Source organism: Schistocerca gregaria, chromosome 8 (assembly GCF_023897955.1).
Source record: "Schistocerca gregaria isolate iqSchGreg1 chromosome 8, iqSchGreg1.2, whole genome shotgun sequence".
NCBI lineage: Eukaryota > Metazoa > Arthropoda > Insecta > Orthoptera > Acrididae > Schistocerca > Schistocerca gregaria.
In genome coordinates, this window is record NC_064927.1 from 98,970,828 (window position 1) to 98,997,533 (window position 26,706).

The 26,706-nt window shown below is 59.0% G+C and overlaps 1 protein-coding gene across 1 annotated transcript; it reads right to left on the bottom strand.

Moving 5' to 3' along the window:
• Positions 1-404: 404 nt before the first annotated feature.
• LOC126285040 (uncharacterized) lies at positions 405-26,590 on the bottom strand. The gene is made up of 4 exons (XM_049984363.1): positions 25,461-26,590; positions 24,583-25,025; positions 19,198-19,811; positions 405-455 (listed from the first exon to the last, which is right to left on the bottom strand). The coding sequence occupies exons 1-4, from the start codon at positions 26,588-26,590 to the stop codon at positions 405-407; spliced, it is 2,238 nt and encodes a 745-aa protein (XP_049840320.1).
• Between the last annotated feature and the right edge of the window lie 116 nt (positions 26,591-26,706).

A 26,706-nucleotide genomic window follows, 5' to 3' on the forward strand; every position in this document is an offset into this window, starting at 1 on the left:
TATATTTACGAAGAGCAGGTTGGTCTTCCTTTGTTCATTTTGTGTAGCCATGTCTGCTCCCAGGGATCTGTGGTGTAGTTTGTTTTGTGTGTCTTATGTGTGTGCTTGTGTTATGTCCGTTTCGTGTAGATGTTTTTCTGGCTGCCAGTTATCTTTGATGCTGACGTGCATTTTGTTTCCAGACTGTGTTATATGTATTTTCTTTTCCAGTATTTGGTCGACTGCCTGCCCCACCGCTTTTACCACTTCATCTTTCCTGTTTTGGAAGAGGTTCATTAGTACGAGTGTTGTGACTCTTATAAAGTCGTCGGTTAGGAGTGCTTGCTGTCGAAATATATCCTCCTCTATTGGGATGAGTGTGCGCTCGTCCGCCGACCTTATGGGAGCCTGTATCTCTGTGTTGGTTACCACTTTGGGTCTTTGGGGGCATTTATAAGACAGCGCAGAGTGCGCACCTGTGCAATTCGCGCATTTTACCGCGTTGCTGTCGGTGCATTGCGCCAGTGGGTGGTTCCCACCGCATTTTGGGCACTTTGGTTGTCCGCTAGTGCACTTGTCTGTTGTGTGGTCGTATGCCAGGCATTTTCCACATTGGGCCGCGATGGGGGGTGGGAGGTGGGAGGGTTCTGCCTCTTTGTGTGCGTAGTCTATGACTACGCCTTTGTTTAACATGGTGTCTATAGTGTTCTTATCTCTAGAGATGACACGGAAGTTTTGTGTGGGTGCTCCGTCTCTTTTACGGGATCGCATTCGCCACACTTTATTTACTTGCAGCCCCTGGTCTTTAAGTTGCTGGAGTACCTCCCCTTCCTCTACGTCGTGAGGTATTCTTTTAATTACGACGCTTAGCGCTGGGGGTTGTCGCTGTTGGGGCCGATCCCCTGTGTTCTCCCTAGGTGGCAGTTCCCTTATTACAGTCTTCGTGTTCCCGTGTTTTCTGAAATCCGATTGTAGTCGTCCTGCAATCCCGCCCATAAATATCCTGATGTACGCTTTCCCGTATTGTGTCATCTTTATATACTTAGTGGCCTCCCTAATATCTCTGGATATATATTGTTTATAGAAGTTGGCCAGTTTGTGTTGTGTATATGATTCCGGGAGTTGGGTGGCTTCATATGTTGTGGTAATGTAATTGGTCATATCTGGTGGTGGGCTCCGTGTGTCTATAGTTAGTCTTCCGCTGGCTGGTGATGACGGCGTGGGAGACAGTGGCGACTCCGCGTTGTTGTAGTCCGGCTCTGGTGTCCGGCGGCGTGGTGGCTGGTCCTGCCCCTCAGTTGTCGTCGGACGTGGTGGTTGGCGGATTACTTTCCCCCTGGGCCCTACATCATGCCAGGGATTGTGGGGAGATGTTTGCTGTGTGGTGCTGCTGGATGCTGAAGCAGCTTGTAGCTTTCCATGGGACGCTACGGTGTCGTGGTAGTCTGGTGTTGTAGGTCGTGAGGTTGCACAGGAAGTACTCCCGTTTCGCCTCACATTGTCGGCCGTTTCCATTGTGTTGTGTTGTGTTTGTTCAGTGTGGTCGCACGTCGGGGGTTCCGACTCTGCCTCGTTTCGTTGTCACAGTTAGTATCCACGAGTCAGGTCGGTGTTCACTACACGCACGCGGGTTACGTGGCAAGCCTCGCCAGTTGCTATTTGCGCAAGTGCGAGGAAAGCCCCCGGCCCTGGTACGGAAATTTCCCTACTCTGGTGGGAGGAGGCAGCGCTGGCTGCCGTGCGACGCTAGTGTATCGACAATTTTGCTTGTCTACCCGCTTACGCTAGGTAGACGAACACGACACTTTTGCTTGTCTGCCTGATTACTCAGACAGACCGACACGACAAATATTGCTCTCTTGGATTGCACCTTGATGTGGGAGGTGCGGGGGCACTATTCTGCTATTCTGCCTTCTCGTTCTTTGGTGTTGATGGAGGCGGCTGGTCACCGCATGGGCTGGCGCTATGTTCCGCGACGGCTGCAGTGTCTCCCTCGGTCCAGTGGAGGGGATGGGGTGGGTACGCGGCGCTGCGCTCGGTCGACTCTTCCTGCTGCGCGGCACACGGTCCGCTCCGGTCGGCACCCACGTCTCGACTGGGCCCGCGCGCCCCGGTGCTGCGCTTATATGCCCTCGGTGCGCGGTGGTGGGGGGAGGGGAGGGCGGGCCGCGGGGCCCCAGAGTCTATATAGGGGGGCGGCGCGCGCGCTGGGCGCCACAACCGTAGCCGACTCGCTAGCGCCGGGTGAGGAGCTTGCCTTGCTTTCTGTTTTTTTATATTATTGTGGTTGAGACGCTTGAAGAAGAAGAATGACAGGCCGCGGCAAGGGAGGAAAGGGGCTCGGCAAGGGTGGCGCCAAGCGGCACCGCAAGGTGTTGCGCGACAACATCCAGGGCATCACGAAGCCCGCGATCCGCCGCCTGGCGCGCAGGGGCGGCGTGAAGCGCATCTCTGGTCTGATCTACGAGGAGACGCGCGGAGTGCTGAAGGTGTTCCTGGAGAACGTGATCCGCGACGCGGTGACGTACACTGAGCACGCCAAGCGCAAGACTGTGACGGCCATGGACGTGGTGTACGCCCTGAAGAGGCAGGGGCGCACCCTGTACGGTTTCGGCGGTTAGGCGGTGTGAGACCGAAGGAAGGAAAGAGAGATTGAAAAACGGCCCTTTTCAGGGCCACCACAGTGTTCGGAAGTTGAAAAGTGCGAAAGAGTCTGTGTTGCTGGTTTTTCTTTTCCTTTTTAGTCTACTTGGCCTTTTAGTTTTGTTTGGAGTTTTTTTGACGTGGTGTGCGGTGCGGTTGGGAGGGAAGGAAGCGTGCCCTTGCGTTGTGTGAGCTCCTTCCTTCCTTCCTTCCCCTCCCTCTTTGCTTGTATGCTTCTTGTCGGTGGATGGGCTGTGTGTTGCGGCGCGGCTGAGTGCCGAGGGGTTATTTTTGAGGTGTGTTGTTGTGCGCCACGTGTGCTGGTTAATGGTCGCGAGACTGTGCGTGCGTGGAGTGGAGTGGAGGAGGTGGCCAAGTACGTGTGTACAAGATGGCGGCGCCTGTGTGTGTAAGAAGGAAAAACCGTACACAGAAAGAGAGAGAGAGAGAAAAAAAAAAAAGTGGTGCGACGAACGACTGGAATTCTGCTTTGGACGTAGGTTTGTGTGGTGGCCCTGAAAAGGGCCGATTGTGTTTTGTTTTTGAGCCGAGGCGGCAAATGGCGCGCTGCGTGCCAAGGGAGCACGCGGCGGTTGCCGATTGCGCTGTCTCTCTTTTAGGCCTTCTTCTCGGTCTTCTTTGGCAGCAGGACGGCCTGGATGTTGGGCAGGACACCTCCCTGTGCGATGGTGACGCCCGACAAGAGCTTGTTGAGCTCCTCGTCGTTGCGTATGGCGAGCTGCAGGTGGCGCGGGATGATGCGCGTCTTCTTGTTGTCGCGGGCCGCGTTTCCGGCCAGCTCGAGCACCTCAGCCGCGAGGTACTCCATGACGGCGGCGAGGTAGACGGGCGCCCCGGCGCCGACGCGCTCGGCGTAGTTTCCCTTGCGCAGGAGGCGGTGGATTCTGCCGACCGGGAACTGGAGCCCAGCCCTGCTTGAGCGGGACTTTGACTTGCCCTTGACTTTGCCTCCCTTTCCACGTCCGGACATGGCGATGGGCTAGTTTCGAAAGAAGCGAGAAAGAAAAGCACAACGCCCCAAACGGTGCGAGTCGCAGCGAGTCGAGCAGCGGAGTGCGTGCCGGCGCCGGCGGGGTGGGGGTCCTTTATGGGCTCGGGTGCGGCGGCCGGTTGCGCGCGCGCCCCATTGGTCGGCGGCCGCAGCAGGGCGAGCTGGTAAAGGTGCGGCGGCGGCGTGCGGCGGGTGCCACTGTGTGGGGAGACGCTGACTGGAGCGGAGCGCCTGACTGACTGACTGACTGCGCGTGCCTGCCTGCCTGCCTGCCTGCCTGCCTGTTTGTTCGTGATGCCGCCCAAGACTAGCGGGAAAGCCGCCAAGAAGGCTGGCAAGGCGCAGAAGAACATTTCGAAGGGCGACAAGAAGAAGAAGCGCAAGAGGAAGGAGAGCTATGCCATCTACATCTACAAGGTGCTGAAGCAGGTGCACCCTGACACGGGCATCTCTTCGAAGGCGATGAGCATCATGAACAGCTTCGTGAACGACATTTTCGAGCGCATTGCGGCCGAGGCTTCTCGCCTGGCGCACTACAACAAGCGCTCGACCATCACGTCCCGCGAGATCCAGACCGCTGTGCGGCTCTTGCTGCCTGGCGAGCTGGCCAAGCACGCGGTGAGCGAGGGCACGAAGGCGGTGACCAAGTACACGAGCTCCAAGTAAGGAGGTGGCTCTTGGAAATGGGAGGCTCGTCCGCGGCGCGGCGAAGAAAAGAAAAAAAAAACGGCCCTTTTCAGGGCCACCAAAATGCCTTTGCGGGAAGGGCGGAATTGTTGTTGTTGTTGTTGTTGTTGTGAGCGGGTGGACGGGCGGCACAGCTGTAGCTGTAGCTTGTGGTGTGGTGCGGCGCCGGCGCCTTTGGTTTTGGTGTGACGTTGGGATACGCACTTTAGCCACAGCCGGGTCGTGGGCGTGGGTGTTTCGAGACGTGTTGGTGTTAGGGGGGCGGATCGCTGGAGTTGGCTTGTTTGATATATTTTTTTTTGTCCCCTTTGTATGGTATGGCCGGAGGTGTGGAACGGAAAGCAAACCGCGACTGTCGGATGTCACACCGTTGGTGGCGAGGGTGAGAAACACGTTGCCGCCTACAGCTGCTTCTACGCCGAGCGGGTGCGTTAGGTTAGTTGGTTGGTTGGGCGACGTAAAAGTGGAGCGTGGAGGTGTGTGTGAACGTGAGGTGACACGCATTGCATTGTATTGTATTTGTACGCGCGAGGTGAGTTAGGAGACCACGCGCCACGACGTACGGTGCCCTCTTTCGACCTGACGTCTGGTTTTTGTTTGTGGAGGCGGTGTCGTCATTCTGGATGTACGTGTATTTTCCGCTCAGTTGAGTGAGGTGACGCGAGACGACGGCGTCGGTGGTGTTTTTGTTTTGTTGTTGGCGCCCCGGGGATGAAGAGGGGCACCCGACGGTAACGAGAGGTTGCACTTTGTGATCGGTCGAATGTCCGGGGAGCGAGGAATAGGGTGGGGGGTTGAAAAGAAACGCCAGTGTAGGGCAACGGGACGGTGAACGTTCCCGTGGTGTCGGAGGTGTGCAGTGGGGGGGAGGAAAAAAAAAAAAAAAAAAAAAAGCGCGTAACGGCGCGGCTGCCGTGGTGGAAACGTTCTCTCCAACTGTGGTGGTGTCCCCTGTGTGTTTTGTTGTTCTCTATATCGTGTGTCCCCTCGCACAAGACGCTCTCTGGGCGGGTTTGATTCATTCATTTTTGCATTGTCACGTAGCGTAGAATGGAATGCGCAAGAGTTGAGTGAGACTGGCGACGGTATATGGTCTGAGCAGCGTCAGCTGCACTGCACTCCCCGGAAAAGAATCTTGGATGCCGTGCTAACTGAAATTTGGTGGACGGGGTTCTCAAGGCTGTTTTCCTATTTTGTTGTCTGTCTCTAGTTAAGATGGTGAAATGACGTCGAAGAAGCAGTATTGTGCTCACAGAAACGGAAACAAACTGTTATGGAAATGCCCTAGTTTGATGAAAGGAAATGTGTGTTGAATATACAGGATGGTAAAGACCAAGTGCGTTGAAAGAAACGTTGTGAAGGAACGAACGTTCCCTGAATTGGTTTCTTTTTGTTCCCGAGTTGTGTACAATGGACGACGGTTGTGCCATATCGCAGCATTGCATCATCCCCAGGTTTTATTTCAATTGAGCGATAAAAAAAGGAAAAAGAGAAGAACAAGAACACTATCGAAATGGTCTATGGTGTGTGACCCACAATTGTTGTCTTTAAATCACTTACCCAACCATGTCGTAAAAATATTTTTTTTTTTTTTTTTTACAGTGGCTGCCCAATGACCTAGATATAACAGAGAGAGAGAAACACATGGCGTGTCAGATGTTTGTTTTGTTTTGTTTTCTTTTCCCCCCCGTCAAGTGGCAAATGCGAACACCGTGAGCTGTAATTGACGATCGACACTAGTATGGCGCGAAAAGGGGGTGCGACCTGTGCAGTTGTGGGTGAAACTTTGGGTGATGGGCTGTCATGCGGCATCGCGTGCGTTCATTACCCCTCGGCGGCGGCGCCGCAGCTCCGTCCAGCTCGCGCTCTCGGAAACAACCCTCTCGTAATGCCGCGTCTCCTCCGTCACTGCAATTTTCAAAGGGAAACCTGTGTGGCCGGTGGGGGTGTGTCAACCGTTGGCCTCAAGCTCCGCCGACAAAAAGTGTTGAGTGTATCCAGTGTGAGAGAGGTTGACGCTTTTCGTGGTGTGTGTGTGGGGCAATGTTTTGAAAAGTTTGCAACGTACGTTAAGAAGTGTTGACGCTGAAACTTGCGGGCTGTGTGGCCCTGGTGGTTGGCTGGCTGGAGACGGGGGCGTGTCCAGTCGGTCGGTTGTTGTGGCTGAAAGGTACGTATACGGTTCCGCCGTCCCGTCGGAACTGCGTCTGTCTGGAAGGTATGACGTGACGTGCAGTTTTTATTAGGTCAGCCTTGTTGTGTATTGTTCCATTTGTTGCTCACTCGTCACCCGTATTTGGTGTGGCGATGTATGTGGACGTACTGCTGGATCAGTGTCAGGGTTTCCGTGGGAGGTGTTGGTTGGGTTGGATTTGCCTGACACGGCTGAGTCCGCAATTGGCCTGCCGTTCGTTGATGTGATATGTGGGTTCTGAGGAAGAATGTGTACGAGATAGTTGCCCTGCCCTGCCCTGCCCTGCCCTGCCCTGCCCTTTCTTTCGCGTTCGTGTGTGCCCCCCTTGTTGTGTAGTGTGGGTTGAACATGGTTCTTTACCGAGTGGGGGGGGAATGGGATGGACGGATCCGTTGCTGTTGCTGTCACCGTCAAGACAACGCACGCACGCACGCACGCACGCACGCACCCCTGTCCTACGAGAAGGTGTGTCAACCGGGGTTTCGGTAGTCGTGTGTGTAGGGGACGGGGAGAAGCAAAGTGGAGAGTGCGGCACGGGCAGAGAGTGGAATTGGGGCGCGTTGATGTTGGGAAACATCCCCCAAGGGTAGCGGGATGATGTGGCGGTGAGAGCGGGGGGCGGGGGAGAAAAGAAAAGCGAAAAAGAACTAAGGAAGAGGAGGAGGCGTGCGTGTGCGCAGTGGCGGGGCCCCAAAGACCTGTCGTGTGGTGTCGGCCGAACGCGAACGCGAACGCATGTGCGGGGCAGCGTCGGCACGGAGAGAGAGAGAGAGAGAGAGAGAGAGAGAGAGAGAGAGAGAGAGAGAGAGAGAGAGCGAGCTGGTCTGATGGGTATTTTTTTACCCCCTGTACTCGAAGGACCGGATCTGTCCTTGATCCCTGCCTTCTGTCTGATTATGTTGGGTAACAAAATGATGGGATGATAGGGTCTCTTGGGTGTGTGTAGATGTTTGTTGTTTGAGTGAGTGTTATGGTGTTTGTATTTTATTTTTGTTTATCATGGTATGTTGTAGTTTGTGGTGTTTTGTCGTGATGGGAAATGTCGTTCTTGGGTCGGGTGGATTTTGTCCCAGATTTCTGATGAGTGGGTGGTTCGAATCCGTGGTTTGGTGGAAAAAAAAAAAAACTTTATGGATTTTTCTTTGGATGATTTCCGGGATTTTGAGTATGTTATGGTTTGTGTATATGTCTCGGTTTGTCTGGTACCGGCCGGCATCAGCAGCAATTCTGAAGTATTTGTTGTGCACCCTTTTTTTTTACTCTTGTTATGTTGGTGTCTGCGGCCATTGACCAGATTTTCAGAGCCGTAAGTGATGGCTGGTTCCTATGACGGTTTTGAAGATTTTCTTTTTGGCGCGCATATTTATTCTGTTTCCTTTGATGATTGGGTACAGTCTGAATATTGCTGCTGCAGCCTTGTTACAAACGTGTGTAACATGGTCTCTAAATGTCAACCTCTTGTCCAGCTTGATGCCTAGATACTTTATTGTGCCTGACCATGGAAGATTGTTATTTCTGAGGCGTATATGCAGGTTAGGAGGTATTCTTTTTGAATGTGAATCGTATTGTATTGCTTGGGTTTTCTCCGCGTTTATTGTTTTTTTTTTTTTTTTTGGTTAGCCCATTTCTGGATGGATTGTAGGTGTTGCTCTATTTTTGTGACTCTATATTGCAGGTTAGAACTGCTGCGGTAGACTGCAGTGTCGTCTGCAAATAGTGACAAGTGTCCTCCCAGCTGTTTGTTTGTGTATATTGAGTAGAGAATGGGCCCCAGCACTGAGCCTTGCGGGACTCCAGCCTCTATGGATCTAGTGTTACTTGCCGCTCCTGGTACATGGACATAGAATGCTCTGTTGCGGAGAAAAGAAGCAATAATGTGGATGGGGCAGTTGTACTGGTGGAGCTTGTAGATAAGGCGTTATCCGAATGCTTTTCCAATGTCAAGCAGGACTGCTCCAGTACTGTGTCTAATGTTTCTGGCCTGACATATGTGCTCGACTAGTCTGGTCACCTGGTGGGTGGTGCTGTGTTCTTCGCGGAATCGGAATTGTTGTGGGATGATTATGTTGTTATCCTTTAAGAATTGAATTTCTTCAGTTCAGTTTGAATGAGCTTTCCGAGGACCTTTCCAAGGAAGTTGGCCTATAGTTTTGCGGAAATAATAAGTCCTTGTTTGGCTTTGGTAATGTGATGACTCGGGCCTGTTTCCAAGTAGTTTAGTCTGAAGCAAGCATTATATATTGATGTTAGATAGATAATTGATAGTTGCTGGAGGTAGGTGATGTAGTAGTTGCGGTTTGATGGAATCTGGGCCTGATGCCTTCTTAGGATGTGTGTATGTTTGTGATGTGATAAGATACGGGGTTTCTGCGTTTATTGGATTGTGAAAGATGTTCTGATCGGGGCACTTAGGATGCGGTTTTACCCTTCTGAGTACCATTTCCTGGTGGTCATCAGTTTCGTCATCTACCGCTTCTGGTGCTTGGAATTGCCTTTCTAGTGAATCCGCCAGTGCTTCAGCTCGGTCTGTGGGGTCGTTCCTTCCCCATGTAGATGTAGATGTTTCGTGTTTAGTTTACGAGTTTTAAGAAATTTCCAGAATTTTTCCTGGTCCCTTTCTGCTTCTCGTAACGTTTCCTCCCACGCCTCGCTACGGTGGTTTTCGGACCTCTCTTTTTGATCCTCCCGGCCAATTGCTCTGATTTTCGTCGGTCGGCTGGGTCCCTGTAGTTTCTGGCGCGCGCGGGCTGCGGTTGGCGCCTTTGGTGGCAACGGCCGGGGCAAGCAGCGGTGTGTGGTGTGGTGCGGGGCGGGCAGGGGCAGGGGCAGTGGCAGTGGTGGTTGACGGATGGCCTGGGGGCCGAAAAACGGGCCGGCCGGCGGACGGCGGACGGATGTTGAGAGAGGCGGCGCGCACGCGTCTCGCGCGGACACAGGCGCCACAGCGTTGATTGGAAGGAGGTGCGGTGCGGGGATGGGCCCAGGAAAAAAGACGGTCGTGGCCCCTGTCTTGGGTGCGTGTCGACGTCAGCACCGTCGGTGTGGTGTGGTGTGGTGTGGTGTGGTGTGGGCAGGGAGGGGGGGAAAAGCGGGCTGCGGGCTGCGGGCTGCGGGCTGCGGAGGGAATGGTGGTGGGGAGTAGGCACACATGTGGGCGGGCGCAAAATCGGCCGGTGCCCGTAAACCGCGGCGGGATATTGGGTGGAAAAGAGGGAAATTGTAGAAAGGAAAACAAGCGGAGGGGGCGAATGTGGTGGGGTGGGGGGACGGGCGGGGGCGAGGCGACAGCTTGCTTTTTCTTTTTCATTTTATTCTGTTGTAGTGTTTTTGTTTTTTTGTTTTTTTGCGTGTGTGTGGCCTTGGAGAGGCTGGTCTTGTCTGGCTTACGCTTTGGGTGCGTGTGTTGGTACTTTTTCGTTTTTTCTTGTTCTGCAGAGCAGGGGCGGGGCGGTGGGAACGGCTGGCTGGCTGTGCCCAGAGGAGGAGGAGACGCTGGCGGCGGGCCCGGCTCCTGGGGCTGCTGTTGCATGCGCTGTGCAAAGAAAGGAAGAGTGGGTTTGTTTGGCTGGTGAAGTGCATTATTTAAGTGTGGGCTTGCCGGCCTGGCTCCGATGCGCAGGTAGATAGATGCCGGCGGCGACCGCAGGCAGGCGCGTTGTGTGTACAGAGGGACGAGCCATGTGTTTTGCAAGCAGGACGTGGCGTGCCGAGTGGAGAGGAGGCGGCGGCTCGGCTCGGTTCGGCCCGGCCCGGCCCGGTCCGGCGGTGCCGCGCTGTTGTCGCGGACGTGAGCGCCCCCTGGCGGGCGGGTGGTTGGCGGCGGCGTGGTGGACGCGTGTGGCAGTTGTGTGCACGGGTTGCTTGGGCGAGTGAGCAGTGGCTGGCGGTGTTGGCGCGTCGTCGGGGAGGTACGTGTTGCGGCCGCGTCTGCTGCGCGCTGCGTCGTTGTGTCGACTGTGTGTGGGCGTGGGCACGTGTGCTCTGCCGAGGGCGTCGTAAAAAAGTGGGTCGCGGTGTGCGTGCGTAGCCCGTGATGATGTATTGTGCGTCGCGTCGTTGTGTGCGAAACGGATGCCGAGAGGTGTGTGGTAAGTGCGAAGCGCGAATGTGCGGCGTTTGGCGGTTTCGGTGTGTTTTCTGTTTTTGCGGCGTGAGAGTGGGGCGGGCTGGCTGGCTGGCTGTTGTTGGTTGCCTTGTGTGTGTAGGTTGATGGCGCGACGCGGAGGGGACGCCGTTTGCTGCGTGCCTTGCCTCGCGTGTGTTGGCGCGCCGTGCATGTGTTTGGGTCGTGGGGGCGGTGTTTTTGTTTGTATTTGGATTTTCATTTTTTGGCGTGTTGTGTCGTGTATGGCAAGGGCGAGAGGAGTAGTGCGGTAGTGGTAGTGCAGTAGTGTCGTTGCGGCACGGGCGTCTGGTGGGGCTGTGCGTCGTGGCGGGGAAGGTGTGTAGGTTGCGGCGATGCGGCGAGCCCAGCCCGTCGTTTGACGGTGTGCCGGGTGAGTTGCGCTGCGAATCGAGTGTGGCGGGAAGGGAGCTGCGTGGCGCCTGCGTCCGTTGGCAGCAGGGGCTGTGCTTTTGAGAGTTTGTTTGATTTCGGGACGACGACGACGACGACGACTGGTTGGTTGGTTGGTGGGTGGGGTGGCGTGCGCGTTTGTCGTACTGGGCGAGTCGATTGCCTGCCGGCTGGCGAAAGGTGCGCCGCCGCCCGTCTCGCGCTCTGTGTTTTTTTTTTTTTCTCTCTGTGTGTGTCGGCTGCGTTTTGTTTGCAGTGCGCGCGAAAACGGTGGTGCCGAAAGTGTGCCGGCGTGGCGTTGCGACCGCGACGGCGACCGCGACGAGCCGCGGGCGCGCCATTTGGCTGGTGTTGCGTGAAGAGCGGCTGTGTACGGGTAGTGGCTGTAGCCGTACGTGTACGTGCATCCGGCCCGGCCGCCAGCCCAGCCCAGCCCAGCCCAGCCCAGCCGAGTCGGGTGAGCGGAGGCCGACACGTGGTGGTGCTCTGTGCTCTCTCGGCTCGGGGGGGTTTGTGTGTGTGCGTGCGTGTGTGTGTGTCTCGTTCGCTCTCCGGAATCTGCTTGTTCTGCTGATCCCCGCCTGTCGGCGTCGTTTATTTTTACTTATTTATTTTTTACCTGTTGTTTGTTTTTCGACGTCGTCTTGCAGTTTTGTCCTTTGCGGCGTGCCGACGACCCGCCGCGCGACCTTATGAAACCCCAAAGCGTGGCGTGGCGTGGCCGAGCCGCAGCAGCTAAGGGGGTGCGGCCGCCTCGACGCCTTAACCTCCTAAACTTCTTTAAGCCCCTTAACGCAGCCACCTAAACTAACGTAACCTAACCTAAGCTCTTAGGCCAACCCCCAAGTCGCCTTAACCTAACGTACGTGACCGCAACCTTAGCTTAACGCCTACGTTAAGACGTGACGTCACGTCAACGCTTAACCTAACCCTGACGCCTTCTTAGCCTAACCTGACGTAACCTAAGGTAAGGTAACCGTTGAAAGAAAGAAACCACCTTTGTTTTGACGTTGAGGCGTGTAAGGTCGGCTGTGAGGGCAGATTCGGTGTGTCTGTAGTTGGGGCTGGCTGGTAATTTATTTTGTTTGTTTGTTTATCGTTGTTTTGTTTTCGCCTGTGGCGGGGGGGTTGGCGCTCCGTCGGCCGGTGCCATGTTGCGCAGGCGGCGATCGTAAAAAAGTAAAAAAAAAAAGAAAAAAGAAAAGAAAAATGTGTTGGAAGGGCTGTGGGTGTTGGCGGGCGAGGCGAGAGGAGGAGGACGGCCCGCGGCCGTGGCCCGACGGCTGCGGGCCGATCGGGAAAACGGCGGAAGGCGATGGGGCGGCGGAGGTGCGTTTGTGCACGGCCGTCATCGCCGCACGACTCGGCTCGTGTGGCTGTGGCGCCGGCCGCGGTGGCCGGGCTGCCGCGGCGACGGTGTGGGAGTTTTGACGAAGGTTTGGCCATTGTGGCGGGTCGTCGGCTGGGGCTGTGGGGGCGGCATTTGGGCGGGGGCGGCGATTCTCGGCGGGCCGACCCAGGCTGTGGCGCGCGGTGGCTGCAGTTTGGCCGTGGTTTGCGGCGCCGCCGCGGCGACTGGTTGGCGACCGTGGTGTCGGTGTGTGTAGCCCCATCCTCGGTGGTTTGAATGGCGCGGGTGGTTGCGGCGCAGGTTGGGGGCTGCTCCGCGCAGGCTGTCGGACGTTGGGCGGTAGCAAGCGCGGGAGGCGCGGCGCGGCGGCGCGGCGGCGCGCCGAGTGGCGGCCGCTCTCTCGGCCGTCCGCGCCCGCCCGCGACACTGGCTGGGCCAGGCGCGTGCGCGGCTATTCTCTGCTGCGCGCCCCTCGCTGTTGTGCGTCGTCGAAGGAGAGAAGGAAGCGAAACCAAGGGGAAAAAAGAAAAGAGAACAAGCAAAAGATGGCAGACCAGGCGGCTACGAACGAGACTGCCGCGGCACCCGCCGCCACCGGCACTACGAAGAAGGCCAAGTCTGCGTCGTCTGCGAAGAAGCCGCGCGCCAAGCCTGCGCACCCGCGCACCTCTGAGATGGTGACGGCCGCCATCAAGAGTCTGAAGGAGCGCGGCGGGTCGTCGCTGCAGGCGATCAAGAAGTACATTGCCGCGCACTACAAGCTGGACGCGGAGAAGCTGGCGCCCTTTATCAAGAAGTACCTCAAGTCGGCCGTCGTGGCTGGCGAGCTGGTGCAGACGAAGGGGAAGGGCGCGTCGGGCTCTTTCAAGCTTGCCGGCGCCGGCGGCGGGGCGGCCGAGGGCGGCAAGGCTCGTGGTGGCGGCGGTGGTGCGAAGAAGAAGCGCGCCGCTCCGGCCAGCAAGGAGAAGAAGGGGGCCCGTGCGGCCGGCGCAAAGAAGGCTGGCGGCGTGAAGGCGGCGACCGGTCGGAAGGCGGGCGCCGCCAAGAAGGCGTCTGCGGCGTCGGCCGCTCCCGCGGGTGCGAAGAAGGCGGCTGCGGCCAAGCCGGCCAAGGCCAAGTCGCCGTCGAAGGCGAAGAAGGCCGCCAAGGTTCCGACGAAGAAGCCGAAGGCGCCGCGCCCGAAGAAGGCGACGGCGACGCCGTCTAAGGCGAAGGCTTCGCCCAAGAAGAAGAAGTAAAAAGGGCAGGGAAGGGTTGGCGGTTGACACCGTCGCCTGGTGGCCGGCGCGCAACCAGAGGCTGTCGCGCGGTCCCGGACAAAAACAAAAACGGCCCTTCTCAGGGCCATCAAAGCACGTCGGGAAGGTGTTGATTGTTGTGTCGTGGTCGGTCGGTTGCCTTGTTGTCTGTCTGTCTTGCTTGCTGGCGTTTGTTTGTTTCATGTGTGGATGGTGTTTGCGTGCCGCGGTGGTTGGATTGTGGGGTCGTTGGCGGGCGTGGGCGGCGGCGCGCGGTTGGTGTTACACAAAGTGTATTTTACTTTTATTATTTTTTACCTATTTATTTTGCGCCGCGTTTGTTTGTTTGTCTTGGTGGTGGTTTTGGAATAGTCTTTTTTGCTTTGCTTTGCTTTCCGGGCGTCACGTTTTGTGCCGTGGCCTGTGTGGGTGGCGCTATTGACGCTTGCGACTTGGTTCGGCCGGTGCGGTGCTTTTTTTTTTTGGAAACGGCGGCGCCGGGCCGGGCCGGGGGTGGGACGACTGGACTGGAGAGTGAGTGGGGAACTAGTCGTTGCGACCGACAAAGTTTTGCTCGCGACGGAGAGACGTTAGTGGCCCTGAAAAGGGCCGTTTTGTTTGTTTGGCGGTGTGCGGGTTTAGGCGCGCTCGCCGCGGATGCGGCGCGCGAGCTGGATGTCCTTGGGCATGATGGTGACTCGCTTGGCGTGGATTGCGCACAGGTTGGTGTCTTCGAAGAGGCCGACGAGGTAGGCCTCGCTGGCCTCCTGCAGGGCCATGACTGCGGAGCTCTGGAAGCGCAGGTCGGTCTTGAAGTCCTGGGCGATCTCGCGCACTAGGCGCTGGAATGGCAGCTTGCGGATGAGCAGCTCTGTGCTCTTCTGGTAGCGCCTGATTTCTCGCAGGGCGACGGTGCCCGGCCTGTAGCGGTGGGGCTTCTTGACGCCGCCGGTGGCGGGCGCGCTCTTCCTCGCCGCCTTGGTGGCGAGCTGTTTGCGCGGCGCCTTTCCGCCGGTGGACTTGCGGGCCGTTTGCTTTGTCCGGGCCATGGCTACTGCGGATGCGGATGCGGCGTGGAGGATATGCGTGCGCGACGGCGTCCGGTGCTGCCTTGACAACGGGCCCGCGCGCCACGCCACGCCACGCCACGCCACGCTGCACAGGAGAGGGTGGTCCCTCGACTCGTGTAGGAAGTACTAGCGCTGGCGCGCTTCGCCTTCCTCTTGACGGGTGGTGAAGAAGTGGACTTGGCGGTATGGTTTGCTTGACGTTGTGCATTTTGGTTTTTTTTTTTTTTTTTTTTTTTTTTTTTTTATAAGATGAAAGAATAGTGAGAGGGATAGTTAGAGAAGCAGGAAAACGAAAGGCCCAATTGACTGGCCGTTGCACGGTAATTAACAGTAACAGGTGACAGAACAGTAAAAGGAATAGTGAGAGATAGAGGAAAACAAACGGCTCCATTGACTAGCCGGAAAAGAAACGTTGAGTGACAGACGAAAGAATAGTGAAAGATGACAGGAAGAGGATGAAGAAAACGAAAGGCCTTCGTCCTGGCCAGATCTTCTTGGCGACGGCGATGACGGTGGCGGCAGATATTTCAGGATGGGGTGACAAAAAAGGAGAAGTGGTAGGAAGAGGAAGAAGTAACAGGACGGGGGGGTGGATGGGAGGTGTCAGGGGGGGCGGGAAAGGAGGTCGGGCCAGCGAGTGGTGGCCAGGCGATGGAGGCGGGTGCCAAGAGAGACAATGAGTGGATTGGGGGAATGACGGGATTGGTCATAGAAGGAGATGGCGGAGGATCGGACACGGTCTTGAAGGAGGGGGATATTGGCAAGGAGGTGAAGTTCACGGGTTGGGAAACGGTAAGGGAGGCGAAGGGCAATTCGAAGGGCACGATTCTGTACCGTCTGCAGGCGGTGGAGATGTGTAGGCGCGGCATTGCCCCACACAACCGAGGCATACTCCAGGAGGGGGCGGATGAGGGATGTGTAGAGGAGGAGGGCAAGAGGAATGGGAAGGGTAGAGGTAGGGTTCATAAAAGGGTAGAGTTGGCCGATGCGCCCCAAGGCCTTCCGCCGGATGGCCTCTATGTGGGGACGCCAGGTGAGGGCCCTATCCAGGGTGACCCCCAGGTACATAGCTGTTCTGGCCCAGGGGGCGGGGTTGCCGAGCACAGTGACAGGGGGATAGGCGACCGGCCACCGCCGCCGACAAATGATGAGTGCCTGCGTCTTTGCCGGGTTGAAGGCCAGGCGCCAACGTTTGGCATAATCGACAACAGAGTCGATGGCCTGTTGTAGTTTCTGCCGGAGGAGCGCCTTGCTCCGGGAGCGAGCAAAAACCGCGGTATCATCCGCATACAGGGCGAGATGCACACGAGGCACGGTGGGCGTGTCAGCTGTGAACAGACTGTATAGAACAGGGCCGAGCACGCTCCCCTGTGGAACACCCGCCCTGATACGACGCCTGGTGGAGGTACCTCCCGGGATCCGGACATGGAATGTACGACCTTCTAAGTAGGTGGCGATGAGGCGCACATGGGAGATGGAGAAGCCGTGCCCGAAGAGCTTGTAAAGTAGCCCCTCGTGCCAGACAGAATCGAACGCCCGGGAGACATCGAGGAAGACGGCCCCGAAGTACTCCCGACGCTCAATGGCCTCCAGTGCTTCCTCAACAAGACGGAGGAGTTGGTGGGTGGTGGAGTGTCCTCGCCGGAAGCCAAACTGAACGTCGGGGAGTACCCGCTCCCGAGCGACGTGGATCAGGACACGTTTGAGATACAGCCTCTCAAACAGCTTGGAGAGGGCGGGAAGGAGGCTGATGGGACGATAGCTGGAAGGGGATCGAGGGTCTTTCCCAGGTTTGGGGATGGCAATCACCTCCGCGTGTTTCCACATGGAAGGAAACTGCCTAGAGGAGAGGATGGAATTGAAAGTAGAAGTAAGGACGGGAACAGAGGCTGGGGGAAGCTGCTTGAGAAGCTGATTGGTGAGTCTGTCTGGGCCACCGGCTTTTCGGGAGTGGAGGGACTTAAGCTCCCGGGCAATCTCCTCATCTGTGACGGGGGTGATATGGTCTTCTGGATCCTGGGCGGTGAGGAACTGGTGGACTCGTGCGGTGACCATTTGGATATGGTCGGGGTCAACGGGGTCGGTGACAGGGGTGAAGCTGCGTGCGAACACATCAGCCAAGGCATTGGCCTTAGCATCAGGATCGCACACAGCCTCAGCGCCGACCAGGAGGGGGGGAATTTGCGGGCGTTTGTGGATGATGCGGGAGACCAGGCGCCATGCGAATGCATCGCTCAGGTCAAGGGCGGAGATTTTTCGCTCCCAGTCCTGACTGCGGTGGGTCTGAATGGCAGCACGGATCTCCCGCTGCATGCGATTTATCCGGCGCTTAGTGGCAGGGTCTCGTGTTCTTTGCCATTCGCGGATGACCCTGTTTTTCTCGGTGATGAGTGCGCGGAGGGCTAGGGGGAGAGGGCGCACATGGGTCGGAGGGCGCGAGGGATGTGGAGGCGTTGCTGCAACTGCAGCAGTGATGGCGGCGTCCGTGAACTGTGCGAGGGTGAGGTCAGCCCCCACCCTGGCGGCGTCGGGTATGGTAGGGAGTGCTGCCTCGACCCGTCTCCGATAAGACGCCCAGTCGATGCCACGGAGGTCCAAGGTGTCACGTGGTGGCACTAGGGAGCCGACAAGGTCGACCGTGCAAATTACTGGGACGTGGTCGGAGGCAAGGGCAGCACGGGTAGTGGCAGTGATAGGGAGGGGGAGTCCTTTAACCAATGCAATGTCAAGGACGTCAGGAGGGCCATTTGTCGGGAAGATGGTGGGGTCGAAGGGGGGCAACAACATGGGCGGCGTGGGCTTCCACCACACGGAGGAGGCGACGGCCATCGTTGTTGGTTAGGCGACTGTGCCAGGCGGCATGCTTGGCATTACAGTCGCCCCCAACGAAGAGGGAGTGGCCAAGTGACAGGACCTGAGCAAAGTCAGGGCCGTGGAGAACGCCGCGGTGGGGCGGCCTGTAAAGCGCCACAAAGGTGATGGGGCCACGCACGGTGTGCACCACGACACCAGTGGCCTCTATTGTGGCAAGGGCAGGGAGGGTGACGGGGGTGGTGGCGGAGGGAGGCACGCACGTATACTGCCGTGCCGCCTCGTGCTGTCGGCCGGTCTGACCGGTAGCAGCAGAAGTTTGGTACCCTGGCGTTCACCCCAGGTTTAAGGTGGGTTTCGGCAACAAGACAGATGTCTACCCCCTCATCAAGGAGGAACTGCCGAAACTCACCTTGCTGGCGGTAGATGCCATTGGCATTCCAGATTAGTACGGTAAGGCCATGGAGTCTAATGGCCATGTTGGGTGGTGGGGAGGGCGGTGGTGATGGGGGAGATGGAATGGGAAAGGGCAGTAGCAATCTGCTGGGGAATGGAGGTGAGGATGGTGTCTAGTGCCCCAGTGAGTGCAGAGGTCAATGCCTCCACAACACTGGAAATGAGGTCACCAAAGACCGGGTGGACAGGGGAGGAGGGTGGAGGGTGCGGGGAAGGACCGGGATGGACGTGAGGAAGGAGGGGAGGGGGTGGGGGGGGAATTGGGGTGGATACGGAGTGTTGGGGGTAGGGACAGGGGGTGTGGGAGTCAGGAGGGGGGATGGGGATAGAGAGGAGTGGGGGCGGGGCAGGGTGGTATGATCGTGGGAAACGGGGGGGGCGGGGGGTATGGGCGGGGGAGGGTTCCGACCGACCAAGGGCAGTCGCATAAGTAAGTCCACGACGGTCCATCGTTGGAGGGGCGACGGAGCGACGCAGATTGGCGCGGTGGGCTTTGACTGCCGGACAACCCAAGTAGTTGCCCGTGTGCGCCCCATTACAGCGAGCACAGGTAGGGGGGACCTCGCGGGGTTTGACGCAAGTGGAGGAGGCGTGGCCGCCGGCGCACTTGACACAGCGCACCGCACGAGTACAATTACTCGCAAAGTGCGCCAGGCCCTGGCACCGGTAGCATATTAGAATGAGGCGCCTGGAACGGGGCTTCTCCATGGTGACCGTGCAATTGTCAATGGAGGTCAGGTGCATAAGGACTTGGTTGGCTGGGGTATCGTCGGCTGAGACGAAGAAAAGGGGGGTGGGGAGTTTAGTGCGGGGGGAGACTACTCGGGAAATGACAGCAGGAGTAATATTGAAAGCTGTCAGCGCTTCCCGGAGGTCGTCGTCCGTATATTTAAAGGGGAGCCCGCGGACGACAACCCTAATCCGTTTGGACCTCTCAGGGGGGGTGCTGTAGCCGATGCTGTGGGACCCAAGGACGTGGTAGACCTTCTGGAGGTCAACAGGCGTCTGGAGATAGAGGCGGTACAAGTTTTCGCCAATCGTCTTCACTCGGAAATCGGAGTCAGTGACGTGAATGAGCAGGTCGTGCAGGGATTTGTAGGACTCCGCATATTCGATTGTGAGGGGAGGGGGACGGGTAGGATTGGGGTGGGGAGTTGTGGATGGGGGTGGAGGGGGTGGAGAGGAGTCCGCCGCACCGTCGGAAAGCGCCGCAAATTGATTGTGCACCGGGAGGACCGGCGTCTTGACAATGCGGCGGCGGGGGTGCCGTCTTCCTGGGGACGGCGAAGCCCTCAGCGTCGGCGGCGGCCTTCTGCTTCTTCCCACGAGCGGCCTCGGAGGGGGCAGCTTCGGAGTCGGAAGAGGCGGCCGCTGGTTTCCTCTTACGCGACTCCATCTCGCATTGCATGGCGTCGCCGTCGGCGTCAGCGGCAGCGGCGTTAGGGAAGAGAATCCGCGCCCGCAGAGCGGGGTCACAGGGCAGTCCCTCCTCTTCCGCGGCGTCGCGGAGGGCGATAAGACTCTCCTCTAGGCCCTCCGCGATGTCGCTGTCGTCGATGTAGCCAGTGACGGAGTCACTGTCCGACTCAGAGACGCAGACGGCATCGGAAATGTCTGGCATATCGAGTGGGGCGGGCGAGGGGCGGGGGACACTCGTGGAACACTGCCTTTGCCTCGGCGCGCGCGGGCTGGTCCCACGTGAAGGGGGCCCTGACGCGCCATTTGCCCTATCTAACTCCCTAAGGGCGGCTTCATCGATTCCTGAATCGATGCCGCATCGCCCAGTTGTGACGTCCAGTGTAGGCTGCGACGGCGGCAGTTCGCCGCCGGGGGACGCAGCACTTCCTTCTGCAGCTGGAAGAACCGGAGAATCGTCCAATTCGTGAGCCGGGTGAATGCGCCGGGTTGTCTTCAGTGGGGGGCCGGATGGGGCCGCCGACGAAGCAAGCTCCGCCTGGCGGCGATCCGCCACACCCTCAGCTCCTGTACATGCGTTCGATTGGTTCGACATCGCAGCTCGGAATGGGGCCCGCGCGCCCCGGTGCTGCGCTTATATGCCCTCGGTGCGCGGTGGTGGGGGGGAGGGGAGGGCGGGCCGCGGGGCCCCAGAGTCTATATAGGGGGGCGGCGCGCGCGCTGGGCGCCACAACCGTAGCCGACTCGCTAGCGCCGGGTGAGGAGCTTGCCTTGCTTTCTGTTTTTTTATATTATTGTGGTTGAGACGCTTGAAGAAGAAGAATGACAGGCCGCGGCAAGGGAGGAAAGGGGCTCGGCAAGGGTGGCGCCAAGCGGCACCGCAAGGTGTTGCGCGACAACATCCAGGGCATCACGAAGCCCGCGATCCGCCGCCTGGCGCGCAGGGGCGGCGTGAAGCGCATCTCTGGTCTGATCTACGAGGAGACGCGCGGAGTGCTGAAGGTGTTCCTGGAGAACGTGATCCGCGACGCGGTGACGTACACTGAGCACGCCAAGCGCAAGACTGTGACGGCCATGGACGTGGTGTACGCCCTGAAGAGGCAGGGGCGCACCCTGTACGGTTTCGGCGGTTAGGCGGTGTGAGACCGAAGGAAGGAAAGAGAGATTGAAAAACGGCCCTTTTCAGGGCCACCACAGTGTTCGGAAGTTGAAAAGTGCGAAAGAGTCTGTGTTGCTGGTTTTTCTTTTCCTTTTTAGTCTACTTGGCCTTTTAGTTTTGTTTGGAGTTTTTTTGACGTGGTGTGCGGTGCGGTTGGGAGGGAAGGAAGCGTGCCCTTGCGTTGTGTGAGCTCCTTCCTTCCTTCCTTCCCCTCCCTCTTTGCTTGTATGCTTCTTGTCGGTGGATGGGCTGTGTGTTGCGGCGCGGCTGAGTGCCGAGGGGTTATTTTTGAGGTGTGTTGTTGTGCGCCACGTGTGCTGGTTAATGGTCGCGAGACTGTGCGTGCGTGGAGTGGAGTGGAGGAGGTGGCCAAGTACGTGTGTACAAGATGGCGGCGCCTGTGTGTGTAAGAAGGAAAAACCGTACACAGAAAGAGAGAGAGAGAGAAAAAAAAAAAGTGGTGCGACGAACGACTGGAATTCTGCTTTGGACGTAGGTTTGTGTGGTGGCCCTGAAAAGGGCCGATTGTGTTTTGTTTTTGAGCCGAGGCGGCAAATGGCGCGCTGCGTGCCAAGGGAGCACGCGGCGGTTGCCGATTGCGCTGTCTCTCTTTTAGGCCTTCTTCTCGGTCTTCTTTGGCAGCAGGACGGCCTGGATGTTGGGCAGGACACCTCCCTGTGCGATGGTGACGCCCGACAAGAGCTTGTTGAGCTCCTCGTCGTTGCGTATGGCGAGCTGCAGGTGGCGCGGGATGATGCGCGTCTTCTTGTTGTCGCGGGCCGCGTTTCCGGCCAGCTCGAGCACCTCAGCCGCGAGGTACTCCATGACGGCGGCGAGGTAGACGGGCGCCCCGGCGCCGACGCGCTCGGCGTAGTTTCCCTTGCGCAGGAGGCGGTGGATTCTGCCGACCGGGAACTGGAGCCCAGCCCTGCTTGAGCGGGACTTTGACTTGCCCTTGACTTTGCCTCCCTTTCCGCGTCCGGACATGGCGATGGGCTAGTTTCGAAAGAAGCGAGAAAGAAAAGCACAACGCCCCAAACGGTGCGAGCCGCAGCGAGTCGAGCAGCGGAGTGCGTGCCGGCGCCTCGCTCGCTCGCTCGCTGTAAAACGCTGGCTTCATATGCCAGGTGTAGGGGCAGGTTAAGCAGCGGTGCTGCTGTTCCTGCAGTGACATCTTCAGGGTGCTTTTATTCCTAACAGAGTGAGCTGTCCTCACTAGGCGTCAGTCATTGCGACGCCATATTTGTTACCGACATCGTGCAGCGAGAGAAATTACTCTCGCAGGAGATCTGGCCATCGAGTCGTTGGCCTGTGGTGGACCTGGCGGCCCAGACCACGAATCAGGCGACTGGCAGAGTGTTCTGCATCGCTGTAGAACACCCTGGCGATTTGCCGGAAGCGATCCCGTAGGAAAGGGATGCCCGCTTCCTCATGGAGCAGCCTTGCTGGGTAGCGAGGCGGCTTGTGGAGCGCAAGTCGTAGCGCCCTATTTTGCACGCGTTGAAGCGTCGCAATGTGTGTCGCTGCCGCGTTACCCCACACCACGGCCGCATATTCCAGTACCGGTCGGACGAGGGACAGATACATGGTGAGGCCATGGCGTGGAGGAAGCGTCGATGAGGGATTGAGGAATGGGTAAAGCGCACGAAGGCGCCCCACTGCCCGCCCTCTGACGTCGCGGATGTGTGGCAGCCACGTCAGGTGTCTGTCCAATGTCACCCCGAGATATTTGCCGGTCCGCAACCATGGAATGGGGCCCCCCATGATCGTGACCGGCGGTAGGTCCGGTGGCATCATCCTTCTGCTAAAGATGACAGCCTGGCTCTTCGCAGCGTTAAACTTAAGGCGCCATTTCGTGGACCAGGCACCCAGGACGTCACATCCGAGCTGGAGGCGGCGGCGCATCTCGGCCGCGTTCATGCTGCGGGTGAACAGCGCCGTGTCGTCAGCATAAAGCGCCAACTCCACGCGTGCCACCCGCGGGGCGTCGGCGGTGTACAGGGAGTACAGCAGGGGACCGAGGACCGACCCCTGCGGCACTCCCGCCCGAATCTGCCGGTCGGTGGATGTGCCCTCATCAGCTCGGACGTGGAAAGTGCGCCCCGAGAGATACGAGCGCAGCAGGACCACGTGCGACGTCGGGACCCCGTGCACAAAAAGTTTGTACACGAGGCCGTCGTGCCACACGCAGTCGAAGGCTTTGGAGACGTCGAGAAGTACCGCCCCGAGGTACTCTCGCGTCTCCAGCGCACGCATCGCCTGCTCCACGAGGCGCAACAGCTGCTGTGTGGTAGAGTGGCCCCGCCGGAAACCAAACTGCTCCTCGGGAAGGAGTTGCTGCTCTGTCACGATGCGCAGCAGCCGCTCCACGTACAACCTCTCAAACACTTTTGAGAGGGACGGGAGCAGACTGATCGGCCTGTAGTGCGCTGCCAGTCGCGGATCCTTGCCGCTCTTGGGGATGGCAACCACTTCCGCATGTTTCCATGCGGAAGGGAAGGTCCCAGTGCGGAGGATACTGTTAAAGATGTCCGCCAGAGATTGGTGTACCTCCGGCGGTATCATCCTCAACAGGTGGTTGGTGACACCATCGGTGCCACCCGCCTTCCTCGGATTGAGGCGACGGAGCTGCAGGTCCACTTCCTCGGGTGTTATCTCCTCGATCACATCGTCAGCCTCCCTTGCAGCGAGGAAGACCGGCAGGCGATCCTCCACCAGACGAACATGATCGGGATCGAGCACACCATCAACAGGACGAAAATTTTCTGCGAACGTGTCCGCGAGGATGCTGGCTTTAGCATCCGGCTCGCAGACAACGTCCGCGCCCGCATGGAGAGGCGGGACTCGCTGGCGACGACGAAGGAAGCGCTTGGCGGTCCGCCAGGCACTACCATCCGTCGTAGTTAGGGTGGCCACCAAGCCCGCCCAGTCCCGATTCCGATGTTCATCGATGGCTGCCCGAATCTCGCGTCGCGCCCTGTTGAGGCGGCGCTTCGTTTCTGGCTGCCGTGTGAGCTGCCACTCCCGGAAGAGGCGATTCTTGTTTGTTATCGCCTCCAGGATAGGCGGCGGGAGTTGGCGCGACATGTCTCGCGGCCGGTCCGGCCGCCTGGGGGTGGCCGCCTCCGCCGCAGCTAGTGTGTGCCGCGTGAAGAAGGCTAACGCTTCTTCAGCCCCATGCACAGCGGGATCTGGCGCGCCCTCGAGTCGGGCAAGGACCTCGTCACGGAAGCGCGTCTCGTCGATGCCACGGAAGTTGCGGCGGACGGACGGCAGACATGCACCGATGACGTCCATGTCGAAGACCACCGGGAGGTGATCGGACGACATGGCACATCGAACGGTGGCCGAAGTGAAGTGCCCAACACCTTTGAGTACGGCGATGTCGAGCACATCTGACTGGCCTCGATGGGGGAAGACAGTGTGATCATAAGGCCCCAGTACTATCGCGCCATGCCGCTGTGTGGCGCGGAGGAGTCGGCGGCCGCTGGCATTGGTAACGCGGGAGTTCCACTGCGTGTGCTTGGCATTCAAGTCACCCGCAATGAAGACTTTCCCGCGCAGAGCCAGCAGGGCGTCGATGTCGGCCTCCTGAAGCAGTCCCCTCGGCGGCCTGTAGGCCGCAACGAAGGTGATCACCCCTGCCGTCGTGGTGACAGCCACCCCAGTGGCCTCCACTGCAGTGAGGGGCGGAAGCGGGACGTCATGGTGCTTGAGGGACGCCTTGATATAAATAGCCGTCCCCCCGCCATGCGTCAACCTGTCGGTGCGGTAGCACCGATAGTTGGCCACCTTGACATGTATCCCCGGCTTCAGAAAGGTCTCGCACACGAGGCAGATGTCAATTGCCTCGTCGCGCAAGAACTCCCTGAATTCCCCTTGTTGGGGGACCAAACTGTTTGCGTTGAAAGCGCAAACGGTGAGGCCATGGATGTGGCGATTATCCATGACGCGGCGGGGTTGCAACGCCGGCCTGAAGGGCCGACGTGACCGCGGTGACGAGCACCGGTAGCTGCTCTAGCAGCTGGCTCAACGACCGCAAGAGCGAACGGAGCTCGGCTGCATCGGTGGCCGAGGGGGCGGCGTTGGCCGCTGGGGCGGCCTCCGCCACTGGGGAGGCCGGTTGCGGCAACTCCGTAGTAGACGACTGCCGCGAAGCGTCGGCAGCCGGTTGCGGCGTAGCACGAGGTGCTGTCGTCTGTTGCGGCAGTGTGTCATCGGCAGTCCGGCGTGCAGCGGCATGGGTGGCCCGGCCCGCGCGCCGGCGACGCCTGCGCGGGGCGGCAACCCACGCGCTCCGCGTGGGTGTTGGGTTGGCCTCCCCCCCGGGCGAAGCCGGGGACGGCGCGGCCGGGTGCCTCGTCTCGCCCGCCGCCAGTTCCGAACGTCGGGCGGTGGCGGTTGATGGTCCGCCCTTGGTGGCGGCAGCAAAGCTGGTGGATGGGTGCACCTGACGAGAGGGAGCAGCCCCTCCGCTCCGGTGGTTTCGGCCCCTTTTAAAGGCCGAACAGCAGTTGCAGCACGTCGGCTTCTCTTCCTTGGCAAGTCCGCAAGACTTGCTCTCGTGCTGTCCCGCGCATTTGACGCAGCGGGGCAACATAGAGCAGTAGCGGGAGACATGGTCGAGCCTCTGGCAGGAAAAGCACTGGGCCCTCTTGCCTTTGGCTCGGAGAGGTTCCACCGCGACCCTGACCCGGCCGACTCGCTGCACCTGGAAAATCTTCCGATTTTCCAGGTTGTCGACGAGGACAACCTGGTACAGTGGCATGTCGCGGTGCGTGCGCGGGGACTTCATCAGTCCGGTGGACCGGACGCCGAAGCCCATGTCTTCGAGTTCTTCTCTAAGATAGTCCGCCCCAAACTTGAGTGGAAGGTGGCGGAACACCACCTTCAGAAGTTTGAGCGGCTCAGAGGGGTGCGTGTAGCACGGGAGGCCATCTCTGGAGATGGTGTCCATCACCGCGCGGTACTCCTCGTTGGAGGACACCGTGACCTTGTAGAGGTCACGGCCAGCAGTCTTGACAGTGGCGGACGTGGCCGCCCTGTCTAGTTTTTGCTGGAACTCCTTGTACCCTCCCGCCCATTGGATGACGATGGGCGGGGGCTTCTTTTGGGCCGACACAGGAGGCGCGGCACCATCTTCAGTCGCGTCCACACTGGCCCCCGCGTTGGCGGTCGGCAGCGGCGTCGGTTGCTGCAGCGCAGCAGCCCTGGCAGTGCGCCGCCTGGGAGGGGCGACAAAACCATCCTCATCCGGCTGCCGGGAGGTGGCAGGTGGACGAGTGGGCCGCCGCGTCTTCGTCGGTCTCGGCGAGGCGGCGCTCGCGGAGGAGCCCGCGATAGTCGTCCCAGACTCCGTGGTGGAAGGGCGGGAAGCCCTCGAGGCCTTCTTCCGCGGCCTCGCTGTGTCGGACGTCTGAGAGGGAGTGTCGGAGTCGTCATGCGTCATAGCCCGGCGCTTTCTGGGCGCACGGGCAGCGTCAGAGTCAGTGTCACGGCGCTCTGACTCGGCAATGGCCTCAGCCAAATTTGCGTCAGGCAGGTCGATATCCTGCATCTCGGCGGCCGCAGCTAGCGTAGCCACGGGCTCTTCTCGTGTCTCGGAGACCAGGGGTGCAGCCGGGGGCACATCGACCTCTTCAGCGGTCGAGGCCAGCGGCGCAACTCCCGCCGAGGCCGCCACCGCCGGGACCGCAGACTCGCGCGATTCAACCGGCGGGGCTCTCGGTGGCACACCCGACACTTGCTGCCTCGTGTACGGCAGAGTGGCACCCTTCCGAATGTGACAGAAGGCGAGTATAGTCGCCTCGTCGTCCTTTCGACCCGGGTAGGAACCCCCGTGAGCGAGTTTGTTCATAAGGATGAACACTCGATCACGAGAGAGCACATCAGAATCCGAAGAGTCATTCCTGTCGTGGTCAGTTGTCGTAAGCCGGTTCGTCATAAGTGGGGGGCCGGATGGGGCCGCCACCGGGATCAGCTCAGTCGCCCGAGCTGGCCCCGACGGGCGGCGATCCGCCACACCCTTCGCAGGTAAAGCAACCTCTCTCAACGACATCTCGAACAGCACTCGCGTGTCGTGTATGCGTCGTGCGTGCGTCGTGTGCGTGCCGGCGCCGGCGGGGTGGGGGTCCTTTATGGGCTCGGGTGCGGCGGCCGGTTGCGCGCGCGCCC